The sequence below is a fragment of the Rattus rattus genome, chromosome 5 (genome assembly GCF_011064425.1).
Source record: "Rattus rattus isolate New Zealand chromosome 5, Rrattus_CSIRO_v1, whole genome shotgun sequence".
Lineage (NCBI taxonomy): Eukaryota > Metazoa > Chordata > Mammalia > Rodentia > Muridae > Rattus > Rattus rattus.
Window position 1 is genome coordinate 46,513,762 of NC_046158.1, and position 15,104 is coordinate 46,528,865.

Sequence of the window (15,104 nt, forward strand, 5' to 3'; positions counted from 1 at the left end):
CTCTTAGATTTAGGGTGAAATCAAGAGAACATTAGGTGAAAATTAAAACTACATGCAAGTCTGCTGCATAGACTGCAGTATTTTTAACATTAATGCTCTTAAACCATTAACTAGGCTGTTAATTATACAAGCAGTGGAATATGTGTATATATTTGATGTCAGAAGGTTTTAGTACCACTAACAACCTGAAATAGAAGCAACAGAGACCGAGCCAACTCTTCACTGACCACATTTGATGCTCAGGAAATGCGACCTTAAATAGCAAGGGTTTCCCGGTCTCCCTTTTTCTGGGGCTTCCAGTTTCGGGGACTGAGGAGCTGAGTTCTTGGATCTCTGGTGTGCACATAGCTACTGGTGGACTACTTCATGTCTAATCACGCAAGCTAATCCAGCAAGTCTCTCTGTATAATTTGTAGTGTGGTTTCTGTTCTTCCGGGGACTACTGTATAGCATAATTAATTTGAAGGATTCATATTTCATTAAAAATGTAAGTTGTGCGTGCATGCAGGCACACAGGCTGCGGCAAGGATGGAAGAGAACAACCTGGGGAGTCAGTTCCTTCCTCGTACGTGGGTCATGGAGATTAAACTGGGCCATCGGCTTGGTGGCAGGTACTTATACCCAGTGAATCACCTCATCAATTCTCGTTTTACTTTTTAGAGGACATGTTTTACCCTATCAATTTCCCCCTAGGATTTTAATAGAAATAATTATAGAAATACCTGCCTGTCGAGGACCGGCCTCAGCTTGGAAAGGGGGTCCTAAGGAAAAGGTGTTTGGGAGCGGCGAAAGAGTAACTTGAAGCCAGTCCTAACGTACACGCTGACAGCTCTGTGTTCTGCTCCTGCTGGCTCTCCAGAGAGCGCATCAAGGTAGCTCGGACAATAAGCCAGCTGGATAGGATCCCACTCGGAAACTACCATTCCTACTACCCCAGGGCCTAAACCTGCTCTGTCCCAAGCCAACCTTGAACTCAGGAATCTGCCTCCCTTTGTATCTTTCTGGCAAGCTGGCTCATTAATGCATCTGCCTTTGTTCTTTTAGGTCCATGAATCCCTCATATAATTCATATTGCATCCTTATATTTTACATAGTTGGGAAATCCCGTTTATATATTTTTGAACTCATGTTTTTACAGTTCTTTCCCACAGCCTTAAAGGCTGTCCTAAAAATCAGTGTTTACCATTTTGCTAAGGAAATTAGACATACCTCAACTCCTAGATTCATTAACATTGGCAGCGAGTACATTCTCCAATAACCTTGGCAGGGAGAGTATTCCAGAAGGAGGAACATAAAATAAATTATGCATATTATTATACAAACAAGTCTCAGGTCTAGCAACCATCGACACTCATGGAGGCCCATACCCTGCTAGAACTACTCCATGGGTGGGAACTGTGTCTCACCTTCCCTTCCACAGAAGCCATGCAGGACTCCGTGTGAGAAAGGAAGCCATTTCTCTTCAATCCTATAGTCAGACTGAAGAGACAGTTACAAAGACTGGAAAAACCAAGCAAGTTTATTAACACATGCAGTGCACACTGTACAGTAGAACCCCAACAGAAGAGAACTCCAAACAGTGGCTTAGTCAGGTTTACACAGCATCTTCAACAAAGAACAGTAGCATTTTACAACATGACAAGACAGATTTGCCTTTTGACTTCCACAGATGGGGAATTATGGAGAATATATTTACAGGAATAAATTAATGAAGAAAGGCGTGTCCATTCCTCTGGTGCCTTTGTCAGAAGTGGTAATCGACTAACTTCTGTCTTTCTATAATCTAGGTCCCACGATTAGGCAGACTGAGGGAGGGCAAAGTTTCTCTGACTATGCCGCTTCTTAACTGCTTTCAGCTCACAAATGTTATGTCAAAGAGGCATAGTTTGGGATGATGTATTCTAGTTTCTCTCATACTACACAAAAGTAGTGAAGAATGACAGGGTCAAGAGATAAGAATTCCTTTAGGATATATACAATAACAAAGAATAAGTCTATCAATTATGAACCTTAGCTATAAAAGCTTTCCGAACATTGGCAAGGAAGGCTGAAAAATTGTTGGTCTTCCTGACTTTCTCCTGAAATTCTGCTAGGCACTCAAGATGAGGTGAACAGTCGGACACTAGAGGAAAAACAAAGAAGATAATTTAAACGGGGGAGGGGCAGGTGTGTGTGTGTGTGTGTGTGTAGAAGTCTTTCTATTTAGACTCTCAGCTGGTCTGAATGACCATTATACTTTACTGAAATGCTCTGAGCATAAACTAATACATTTGAATTTCAGAGTTATCTTTTAGCCCTTTCCTTTGCTTAATCCCTAAATATTCAAATTCTAAGTACTACAATCCAGATTTAAATTAAACATGGTATCCAAAGGACTGAGAGCTGAGTGACACTGGAGTGCTATTTCTATCATCTCTCATATATAGTTTGTTTTAACTATTAGATGTCATTTTCTGTGCAAAACTTCGAGTTGACATCTAGTTTCTTGTCACAATATGAAAAAAGGCTTAACTTGCGATGCCAATTCTTTTTGAGACATGGGCTATGTAGGTTTGGCTGGCCGGCAACAGACCAGACTAACTTTGAACTTACAGAGATCCATCTGCTTCTGCCTCTTAAGTTCTGGATCGAAGACAAGAACCACCATACTTGGCCTCAATGCAAATTCTTAGTAACTTATGAGTTTGGAATGAAATATGCTAGATAGAAGTCAGTGGAAATGTAGTCACTGTGGTACTCACAGAGTCCACCAATTAAATGAGACAAAGGTCACAAGTTACAGTCCTTGTGTCAGTTGCACATGCTGGTACAACAGAACAAAAGTCTTCAGTGAGAGTTGCCAAAAGAATGACCCAGCTCTTCCTACCATCAATCATCTCTGTTACTCAGAAGGAAGAACTTGACTCTATTAGATTTCTGTCTTTAGTGACTGCTTGGACAGGACCACAATAAAGAAATAGCAGAGTACTTGGGTCAAATTTTATTCTGTGAGTTTTATTTTAATAAACTTATCAAACACCATGAGTGTCTTTAAGTTTTCTTTCCTGTTGCTATGACACTGACAAAATCAACTTAGAGAAAAGCCTTATTCTGGCTTACAATTCAGAGGTCAACCCACCATGAGGGGGAAATCAAGGCAGCAGGGGCATGAAGCCGCTGGTCACCTTGCACGTGATCAGGAAATAAGAGAGCAGTGGACACATGCTCCTGCCTACCTTCCTCTGTCTACTTACACAATCCAGGTACCAGGTAGGAAACAGCATCATACACTGTTAAGGTCTTCCTACCTCCATTAACACAGTCAAGATAATTCCTCACAGCATGTGGATGACTCTGTTTTGTCACAGTGATAATTAACATTACCCATCATAAACAGACAATGTACCAATAATAATTTAGAGAAACTCAAAAGCTAGAGGTTTTAAGGCTTTGCTTTTTAACACCTAGTACTTATTTGATTGAAACAATTATTAAAGTAGCAAATTCTCAAATAATTTATAGATGGAGATTCTCAAAATCTGAAACCTATAGACAGTGAATTACCAGGCCCTTAGAGGGCCAACCAGCATCCTGAGCATCTATCTGCCAGTTATAAATGCTTTAAAATAATATCACAGATGTAAGGAATTAATCATTTTTATGAACTCCAAAAAACTAAAGTTTATTTATATAAAGGATTAGAAGAATTTAAAAAGTACAAGCACACTTGTGTTTGCTCAGTGTTCACACTGCTAGCAATCACATACATTCCCTATAAACTAAAGGATGTCTGACCTGCTGCAGGATCAGTAACTAACCCGCACTGTGCACACGTGGCACTGTTTAGGATGAAAGCTTAAAGAAAATGAGGGAAGCAAATAACCACATTTTGATTATTTTACATAAGTAACAATGAACTATTCACATGGTAAGTCACAGCTCTGCAAGTGTAACCAAATTTGCACATGAAATACAAAGAACTTTGGTCTCAGGGTTTTCAGCCCCCATGATGCTGTGTCAAACAGGAGAAACGTTACTTATTAGGGCCCCAAATACATCTGCGTGGCAAACTAAACTCACGTCTTTTAGAGGTTGTTACCTCAAGAAGCCACGCTGAAAAGGAAAGAGCTTGTGCAAACACGATTTTCCTTATGAGTCTAATGACAGTTGAGGTAACTGATCTTAGACACGAGACAGGATACTCACCTTCATATTCCTTAGCTTCATTTATGCTCAGGGAAAACATGAAGGGGCTCTCAGGATTCTTAGGGTCAATACTAGTAAATATAAACTGCAGTTTATCACCTGAAGACAGAGATCACAAACCATTCAATGTGAGGACACTTACAGGCCAAGGCTCTCAGTGAAGATATTTTCACAGGCATGCACACGCTCACGCACACACACGCGCACACACACACACGCACACACACACACACACACCCCGTCCCATCTTTGATAAGTGTGCCCTGTACTTTAACCAGTATCTTCAAACACAGAATTTTCAAGTTAGTATAAATGACACTAAAAGCAGACAATAAAGTAAGGACAGATAATTTGGACATCACTGACATTGAACTCTTTCTTTTCCTTCAAACAATAATACCAAGAAAATGAAGACAACTCACAAAATGAAAGAAAATATTTGTAAATTAAACACCCATTAAGGTCTGAAAGGCTTAAAAAACCCCAAATGGGAAACACAAAAGCAGAGATTTAACCAGGTCATTGTATGCAGTGAAAACAACAGTGTAACACACCTGCCCTTCCATGGATGAACAGTTGAATACATCACACTCATATACATTATACATACAAACACAAACATTGCCAAGACAAAAAAAGGAATGAACCTCTCATACATAACTATAGTATGGACAAACCTTGGAAATATGTGAAGATGCAAAAGAACAAATATTATATGATCCACAATATAAAATAACCAGAACAGATAATATACATTCACAGAAACAAAAAAAGAAATTCAAGTTTACTGGGAACTTAAAAAACCAAAAGCATGAAAATGGAAAGTTACTACAAAATATTTGTTTGTGGTGATAAATATAGAAATCTTTTGGTGATGATCATACAACACTGTAGATACAATGAATGTCACAAATTATATACTGTAAAATGGTTAAACAGCTTAGTTTTATATGTATTTTACTACAATAAACCCTATTGTTAAATGAATTTATTTTATATTCTTCTAGTTAATCTATTTTTTAAAAAAAGTCCTTGAAATGCTCCTAAACAAATAAATACCTGATAGAAATTCAAGTTGGCTGTCAGAAAGCATAAATTCATACACATTTTAGTTTATTCTATAGCATAAAAAATAAGCAATCATATTTAAAATTCCTACCATTATAAAAGGAAATCTTCAGAAACTTAGGAAAGATTTATCTGGCATCCAAATTCAAAGTGAAGTAAAGGTCAGTATACCAGATTTCAGACTGTTAATAGTACTTGGAAGGGTGTGTACACCAAGCAAAGATTTGGTAATATACTCAGTTTATTATAATAAATCAAGGGTTTACTTGGGGTTTTCTGTTCCACTGAGTATGCAGAGAGGAGAGCACTCCTCTCACTCATCAGTTGCCAAACAATACATATGTGCTGTAGCTTTAATTCTTTTCAGTGTTTTTATTCTTAATGATGGTTCTTAAACGCTTTAACCTCACTTTTAGCCCTCTACCCATCAGAAGTAGTGGAAAAGAAAGAATATGGGGGGAAGTGGACACATTTAGAAAGGTCCTTTGGATCAACTCCCATCTGTGTTGTCTGGAAATCATCAATTCAGCTCACAGGTCAGCAGCAGCAGTAGCAGCAGCTCCACCCACTCACAACCCCTCACAGATGCACATGCAGTCCAGTTCGGTAGAGCTGGGTTAGCAACAGCGGTGACATGCCCTAGCAGACAGCCAGGGCTCAGCCTTGGTTTGAGTCAGCAGGGGGGAGCAACAAGAAAACCAAAAGTTCTCCATTGTGCCTCTCTCAGAGAAGTGAAGATCAGCGAAGATAAGCATTACACAGCGAGCTGTACCAGCAAGCCAAGCTCTGTCTCTGTCACTCCATGGAGTCCTACTTATACCCTCCAAACATCAGGTGTCTGCCATATTTTTGCCTCAGCATGTGCATCCACTCAGCCCCAGTCCAGAGTCCCCACAAATGCAGCTCAACTACGAAATGCAAAGCGGACCAATCCATGTGTGTCATTAGCAAAGAATCCTTCATCACATGTCTTTCCATGGGTTTGCTTTAGCAGAACATCCTTTACAAGTCTGCCTTAGTCTTTCACCGGTGTCCACACAGTAAATGATTAAAAAATATAATAAATAAAATATAGAAACATCCATGGTCAGTATGCACACACAGGGAAAATGCATAGTATTCATTATTAATGGGTTTACGTGTCCACTGACGTCTTCAAATATCTTCCTATGAATTAAAGAAGATCAGCACAGACACTGAGTCTCATGACTCACTGAGCCCGAGTGTGATGTTGAGAAGCCTTGAAACACTATCCATTCTAACCAATTAACATACGTAGATACCAGCCGTAAAAACATTCATGTGCTTTTTAACCTAGTAATGCCCCTCCGAGAAAGGATCCTCCAAGTGAGAAATTACAAACAGTATTTTTAAAGCCTGAAAATAGATACAATCCAACTGTTTTAGCAATCCAGGTGATAAAGGATGGAATCATTCATACTACATTAATGAGTGATTACGCCAGCACTCACAAACCACCATTCTGAAGGCAACTGGGGGTGGCACAAACACCAGGGAACGCAAGTCCAGTAAGTACTGTATGGTTTTGTTGTTGGTGTTGTTTTGGCTTTTGACAACCATGTCAAGCTTGCATTAGCTACTAGATGAATAAAGCAATAATACTTGTATTTAAATGCTTAAAAAGATGGGATGTTGGCCTATTTTCTAAAAACCTAATGTGACAACTTTAGTTAAAAATACCTCTTAGATTCTTCTCTTCTCTAGATACCCTTCCTAATCTTCTATGTAACAGTGAGCAGAACTTACCAGGAATCTTTCTAATTTCTAGTCCAAGGCGATCTCTATACAAATCCGCTGATTTCTGCAGCCGTTTCAATCTCTCTTCATTAGCTTTGTTAGCAGTGGAAATGGCTACGATTTAAAGAGTGTTGAATAATTTAGATAATTCTTACTTTAAGGCTTACTCAATTAATTTTAGGAAACTTGAAAACTACTAAAAAATTATACCAGGTATATCAATCTGTTTATATTTGTTCAGCTTCTAATTTTAATAAATAAGAAAAGGGGATTCTGTACAAAATGAAAGAAAGAAATGTTTGAGATACAGAAAATCAGGGCAGAAATTTGTATAACTAGCTTAGAAATAGATTTCCTCTATGCTATTGTTGTTGTTGTTTGCTGGCTAGACAAATATATTCTAATTGCTTCCTGGGAAGAATACTTCCCTCCTTTAGGCATAAGTGCTTCCATGAGAAACCAGTCTTATTTCATGCTGGTTTACAACTGCTAACAAATGCTGGCTTAAACCAACAAATACCCTAACTAATAGATGGCAGATGAGAAGTACCTTCACAGTTTAGTCTCGGATACGAACTGTGTAAGAGGAAGCATTTACCAAGCATACTGCTATCCTTAAGTCTCCTTTCAAATAAGGCACCCATTTGATTACAAGTTTTTACAGAAAGGGGTTTTCTAAACCAGAGATTTTTTTTTTAATCCATTGAGTTACACACACAGACGCAGACACACACACTCTTACACATACAGTTTCGCTCACTTTACCTCTATTTCTATTACCCTGTCTCAGCCCATGTTTCTTCTGCTGAAAGTCTGCTTCTTCCCAACAGGTGCTCTCCCCTCCCCCCCCTTCCATGTCGTCTGTGTGTACACTTTCTGAATCTAACCCACCGGGTCTCCTGCAGGAGCAAGGTGATGTTATTTATTGGGGCATGGGTAACTTACTCTTGGCAGCAATACCACTGGTGACAGTAAAATCCACTCCCCGCTGCCAACAATGTCAACAGTATCTTTTATTCGCCAGATATAATTGTCAATCGGGGACTTACTGAGGAAGAAACTCACTCTCTTTAGTTCTGAACTTAGGCTAGGTGGTTCAACCTAGCTGTTCTAGCTCAAAACACTTCTCCAAGCTGACTGATTCAAACTGGCTTCACTCAGCTCTGCTTGGCCTTCAACTATCTCTGGCAATCTGTTCTAATCCTCTGGGTCCTTCTGGCTTCAACTGCTTCTGCTGACCTGCAATGAACTGCACGAACTCACAAATGAAGTCAACTCCACTACACTGACTCCTAATTCAACTGCCTCAACTGACTGGACTCAACCCCGAAAACTGCAGTAACTGAACTGATTCAACTCTCCCGGTAGAACTGCCTCCTGACTCTGGGCTGTTCTCTAACTCCTCTCTTTCTTTTGTATGTTCTCATGAGAGCTGGGTGTAGCCTTTCTCTGACTCGTCACTGTGTCTGCCCCTCATTTAGACATCACTTTCAAACATGGCTGCTTCCTTCTATAAACTAACCTTACTTTCACGGTTTGGGAAACAAAGGTACCAAAGGTGTGTCTGCAAACCAGAGGGATTAAAGGTGTGCGCTTTGCCTGCATTCCAGCCAGATTACACAGGCATAGGTCTTTGGATGCGATCCCTTGCCAGAGCAGCAATGTTGCTGGATTAAAATTCCTCTACCCAATAGTCTTCCAGATGTGAGGTCTCACGGGCCCTTCTTCCTATCATGTGCTGAAGGCCCAGACTTACTTAGGTAAGGACAACTGCTGAGAGCTCACAAGCACACTGCCCATGTCAAGTCCCAAAGAAACTGTTTCACAGCACTCCCCCGTACTTACATTCTTCCTGTCACTCCTTGTGATGCTCCCAGGGCCTCGGCAGGAGTGTGTGTGATACAGACGGCCCTTTTAGGGGTGAGCACCACAGTCACATACTCTCTGTACTTCCACCAGTTAAGTCTGAGCATTCACTGCCTGGCAGACATGTTATGGTCAACAAGTGTTTTTAAGTCATTAAAAGGATTCTTCAACACAGATATGGCATGGGGATGCATGCGTACAACCCCAACACTGGAAGGCAGAGCGGGAGGAAAAGTTCAAAGGTGTCCTTAGTCATAAGCTTGAGACCAGCCCAGGCCATGAGACTACTAAAAAGCTTTGTCCAATTTCAGTCATAACAGAGTGATAAGGACATGAAGGCCTGGCTGTAACTGAAATTGCACAAAACTTTGTAAGCAGAACAATAGCCAGAAAAAGAAAAGTCCGCCCACCTGGGTGACTTAAGTGATACCTAGAGAGAAGCTGGTCTGTCTACACCGTGAAGTGTTCTCTTCTTTAGCCACAAAGTAGAGCCGGCCAGATGGGAACTAGGGACCATGGGGTGTGGAATGCACGGACTATTTTAACGAGACAGAACTTACTCTCCTTCTTCCTGGCATACTCCTCCTTCAGACCCTGGATGTTTGCTGTCAGCACTTGCACCTCCTGCCCTCTGCCTTTCACTTCAGCAATCATCTTTAGCACATTATCCTTCTTTTCTTGAATGAGCTTATTCTGCTTACAGAGCTCTGTAAGAAACAATGGCATTAAATGCATATGCCCTATTCTATGACATATAATTAAGAAAAGCACAAAACTGCCAACTTCCCAAAGATTAATAAAATTGTTTTTATGTTTTGTTTGAAGACAAAACATGTAAACCCAGGATGGCCTCAAATTCATAATTCTTTGGCCTCTATGATTAATAAACATTCAAATGACTCAAAAATTGTAAATGTTAAGAGAGAATCTGCTTCATTAACTGTCTTTAAAATAAAAAAAGCTTCTAAAATTGAAAAACCAAATTATTTAACAAAACGGAAAATCAGAAGACTATGACTCTTGCAGTTCAAAGTAAGAACCTTGGTTAAAGCCAACCACAGAGGACAGTCCAATTCCACACAGCAGCTTTTCAGTGCTGTGAAGAAAGCTAATTCTAATGCCTGTAAGCTTTTCTGGGATGTATTAAAGACAGAAGAAAATGGTGATAAGACTGTCAAATCTTACATAGTTAGCATAATTCTGAAACTCAAACACACACATTACTATATCTCCTCACTGACAGCCATATAAGCTAATTTTAAAGGTGCTGGCTGCCAAGTCTGATGTCTTTTTTTTTTTTTTCTTTCTTTTCGGAGCTGGGGACCGAACCCAGGGCCTTGTGCTTGCTAGGCAAGCGCTCTACCACTGAGCTAAATCCCCAACCCCTCAAGTCTAATGTCTTAAGTTCAATTTCACAGAGTAAAAAAGGAACCAATACCTATAAATTGTCCTTTGACCTCTGATATATACCATAGAGAGGCACACACACACACACACATACACACACACTCTCTCTCTCTCTCACTCAAAATAAAAGAATCTTTTTAAAGTATTACCATAAAGCTTAATAAAATCCTAGTATACGGAACTTGGGATGTCACTCAGGTGGTAGAGTCTTGCCTACCGTGTGGGAATCCCTGGACTTGGTTCCTAGCACCTAATAAGTAGGGTGTGATGGTGCACATTCAACAGGCGGAGGCAGGAAGACGGGTCATCCTAGACTACAGAGAAAGTTACATAGAAAGTGTTAGACAGCCTGTGCTATATGAGCTCCCAAATCAAAATAAAATATTAATTTCGTCCCCGGTAGGGTGACCGCATTCCAGTGGAAGACGACTAATCCGAGAACGTTTGGGCAACACATGGTCTTGAAGGCTTTAAAGACAGTTGTAAGTGGGTAGGCTGGGAAAGAAGTGTGGATCTGAGAAGAGCTGGGTAGGGAGTGAATATGACCAAACCATACATTATACAAATCTCCCCAAAAATTAAAAAAAAAAAATCCAAGGACCTACAAATATGGTTTAGGATCCGGGTTCAGTTCCCAGCACCTATATAGAGGCTAACAACCATTTGTAACTCTATTTCCAGAGGATCTAATACCCTCTTCTGACCTACAAGAGCACTGAATATATATATTATATATATTTATAATATATATATATTATATATATATGCAGCAAATAAATATATAAAACAAAATGAAATCTTTAAACATATATTTTAAAAATCCACTAAAAGCAAATGTGGTAGAATACAATGTAGATAAAATATTGGAAAATGCATTATATGATAGGTACTAGGGAGACACATTAGATAAATTTAGTACTCGGTCTTCATAATGAGTATTTTATGGTTGCAGGATTAAACTCAGGCCCTCATATATGCTAACCAAACACTACCATGCCATCAAATCACACCTCTCAGCACTGTAAAAAGTTTTATCTTGCCCTAAGGATCTTACTGAGATGCTCTAATTGGCCTTGAACTTTGGATGTTGACATCAAAGCCTTCCAAGTAGTCTAAGTATGTGCCCCTGGGATAGCTCTGCTACTATTTCTTAAACTAGATGTACAGATTGGCCTGTGTTTTTAGAATGACAGACACAAAGTATCGTCCATAACTAAGCAATCCACATCAAGAAAGCAGGCTCTGTACTGAAAAACTACAACTTGCCTGAAACACACAGCTGAGCTGGATTCCGGGGGACTCATTTTTCTTCTAAGTACTTCCCAGAGTCTAGACAGTACTGCATGCCTAGGGTACGCTGGGAGTAAGCAGCAGACAGTCTAATGAGTATAAACTGTAAAGCCATGGGACAGCACAGAGTGAGAGCAGGGAAGGCACAGACCCTGTTAAACCAACAAGAACCGCCCTGTAATATGGTACTTCTAGTGGACACACCTGAACCTAGTGACCTAGTGAAGAACTGGTAAACAACTAAGGAAAGCAAGGACCCCAGACGCAACTGTAGTTAGTATGACAAGAAAAATAAGTTAAGCAGTGCTATTATAAATAAATTCTGTACTTACTAAATACTTAAAACACAAAATGAAATCTTGTAAAATCTTGTATGCATTTATACATACAAAATTAACCAGAATGGTGGAAATCTGACTAAGTCAAATCAAAGAGAAAGGCTACAAAGTTCAACATACAGGTAAAATAATTCACATTTGATGCAAATGTTCCTCGTTAAGCCTCACAATTATATAAATTTATTCAAGACTGAGGTACTATCACAGAAATCTCACTCTTTCTTAAACAAGAACAAGGGTACGAGGAGTAAGTGTGGTAGTACATGGAATCCTAGAACTCAGAAAGCTGAGGCTTCAGGACTGAGGAGGAGCACAAGTCCCAGGCCAGCCTGGGCTACAAAGGAAGTGATGCCCTATCAAAATCAACCTAACCAACAAAGCAAGACCTCATGAAAACAGAAAGGAAGGAAGATAGGAAGGAAAGGAGGGAGGGAGGGAGGGAGAAAGACTTATGTGTTTCATCTCTGTGAGGCCTGAGTCAAAATGTGCAGACAACATAGTTGATGAATAGTCTAACTGTTTGAATCAAGCCCCTAGAGTCTGATTCCACATGGTATGTTCCATTACTACACGTAGTAGTACAATACACTTTAACTACTGCTTCCCTGTCTTTGTCTCCACTAAATTATAAAAGCAGACCTTATGCACTGTTTCCTTAATCCAGACCAAGAGCAATCAAATATTCACTGAATTTGTGTAAATTGTTATTTCTATTCAACCACAGTGGGGGTGTGGGGTTTGGCTGTGTGCGTGCGAGCACACTGAGTGCTTCACAGGGGCATTCCAGTTTAACAGTGCTTAAAACATGGCTACCCTAAACCGAATGTCTCTACGTAAGTTCAACCCACCGGCTCCAGGTGTACGGCTTAAGTGTGAGAATTCAATAAAAGATTCAGACCCAGTATTGAAATATCTGGAGATCCATAGAAATGACAGGGAAAAAATGGTGCTAAAATATGATTGCTAGAATATTAACCAGTCCTGAGGAGCTCCGTGTTCCTTGGGCTGAAATTTCCAATGTGAAAACAAACTTTTTTTTAAAGACTGACCTTTACACATAGGCATACACACATACACTACTGAAAGAGACAGGATACATATAAAATGATGCCATTCACACAGTATTCAAAAATACTACTGAAAAAATATTCATAGTTCTAGATGGTGCAAAGATATCCAACTTTAAGCTGGTGACAGAAAAAGAATCTTTTAAAAATAATTTATTTTATGTACATTGGTGATTTGACTGCATATATGTCTGTGTGAGGGTGTCAGATCCCCTGGAACAGGAGTTAAAGACAGTTGTGAGGTGTCAGGTGGTTGCTGGGAATTGAACCTGGATCCTCTGGAAGAGCAGCCAGTGCTCTTAAACCACGGAGCTACCTCTCCAGCTCCCAGGAACAGAATGCAGATGAATGTCTATGCATGTGTGTGAATGTACGAACATTTACTACACTGTCTAAAGATTTCACGACAAAGACATTCAATCTAAAAGCTAATCTACAGTTTTCCACATACGATTTTTATATTCCAGAATCATCTCAGCCATCCTTTCTTCTTCCTTTAGTTTCAAAGACAGCTTTTCTGAAAGACAAAATATAAGAGATGTTTTAATCCCGCTGAAATAACAGTAGACAATAAATAAGACCAGCAAAAACGCGCAGGTTAGGAGTTAAGGGCAGGCGGTACCTGAAAGCGCTCTAATGGAGTCCTTGAAGGCATCTTTAAGTCCCAGCACCTGGCTACGATTATCACTGAGTCTGTACCGGAACTTGTCCCCAAATTCGTTTATGCTTTTCTCGAAGGCTGCCAGTTCGTCTTCACCCATTCTGTTTTTAAGACGCTGCAAAACAGAGCATACATGCAGTATTTTAATTGCTATTTTAGACACCAAATAAGCCACATTTTCAAGTTTATGTCCACAGGTTGACTTTGCTACAGAACGGTTAATAATTCAGCAACTCAGCTAGCATAAAGGCAGACTTTAATTCCAACATTTGGAAGCTGGGGGGCAGGTGCATCTGAAGTAATGGTCATCCTCAGTCAAAAGCTAGACCAGCCTAAGAGACATTTAAGAGACATTTTCTAAATAAATTAAAAACAACAGGGTGTGGACCAAACGCCTTTAGTCCCAGCACTAGGGAGGCAGAGGCAGGAAGGTATCTGAGTTCAAGGATAGCCCAGTCAACATAGGGCGCTCCAGGCCAGAACCTAATAAAACATACAATAAGATAAAATAAAGTAACCCATTTTTATTTTTTATTTTTTTAGTTAGCAACAGGATAATTCAAGCCAACTTGGGCTTAACTGTGGTGAATGTGCATCCATCTGTTCTGAGGGAAACAGCATGGAGATGGGGGAGAGGAAAGAATATGACCAAAACAAGTTGCATGAAGCTTGCAAATCATATTTCAACAGGACCCAGGGGTCAGTCAGCTTCTCCTCAGGACCTGCTCGCAGACAACGAGACCGAGGCTCAAAGAAATTGGGGGACCAAGAGACTCGGTTTTCGGCATTGGACCCCCGACCGCTAGCTCCATCCGCTCCTCCCCCTGCAGGCCGGAAGAGGGGAGTGGGGGGCGGGACGGACCAGCGTCGGAACCCGAACCCCGCGGCTAACAGCGGAGACCCGCATTCCAGGCGCTGCGGACGCACGCCGGCAGGCTCAGACCGGCTCCCTCACCGCGCGCGTGCGACCGGCGAAGCCCCACAACCCTTCAAAAGGCTCCCAGACCTGGGCGGCCAGGAACACCGCCGTCTCCACCTCACTGGACCCGCCGGGCAGAAACCAACCCACAGCTCCTCTGGCTGCCGCTCCTCGGTCGCGCCGACTTTCAATTTCAAACTCCGAAGCGCCTGCTTACCCGCCAGTCAACTCTGTCTTCTGATTGGCTGACAGCGCAGACTCTCCGTGGGAGGAGTTGTTGAAAGCCATCTGCGGAATTCTCGCGGACAAATATGGAGCGGGGCCTTCTGGGATTCGTAGTTCTTTGATGAGACAGAGTCGGACTCGGTCTGTTGTGAAATAGCAAAAAGCGCTTGCCGCAGAACGAAGAAATATGTAAAAACTGAAACTTAACTGCATTCTTCTTTTATGTCGTATACAACCCTCTTTCTTGCACCCATTTTATTTTGGAAATGACGGAAAATCCTCCTGAACAGACTCCGGTTATGATTGATTAGGCAGAAGCA

General features: G+C 40.8%; 1 protein-coding gene across 3 annotated transcripts; it reads right to left on the reverse strand.

The window, feature by feature from the left end:
- Positions 1–1,491: 1,491 nt before the first annotated feature.
- Spc25 (SPC25 component of NDC80 kinetochore complex) lies at positions 1,492–14,798 on the reverse strand. Of its 3 annotated transcripts, none has more exons than XM_032903429.1 (7): positions 14,777–14,798; positions 13,602–13,755; positions 13,431–13,496; positions 9,438–9,584; positions 7,021–7,125; positions 4,186–4,284; positions 1,492–2,122 (listed from the first exon to the last, which is right to left on the reverse strand). In XM_032903429.1, the coding sequence occupies exons 2-7, from the start codon at positions 13,738–13,740 to the stop codon at positions 1,998–2,000; spliced, it is 681 nt and encodes a 226-aa protein (XP_032759320.1). In that variant the 5' UTR covers positions 13,741–13,755; positions 14,777–14,798; the 3' UTR covers positions 1,492–1,997. The 3 variants fall into 3 exon arrangements, with proteins under 3 accessions (XP_032759320.1, XP_032759319.1, XP_032759318.1); XM_032903428.1 differs by lacking the exon at positions 14,777–14,798 and adding an exon at positions 14,647–14,746; XM_032903427.1 differs by lacking the exon at positions 14,777–14,798 and adding an exon at positions 14,363–14,383.
- Between the last annotated feature and the right edge of the window lie 306 nt (positions 14,799–15,104).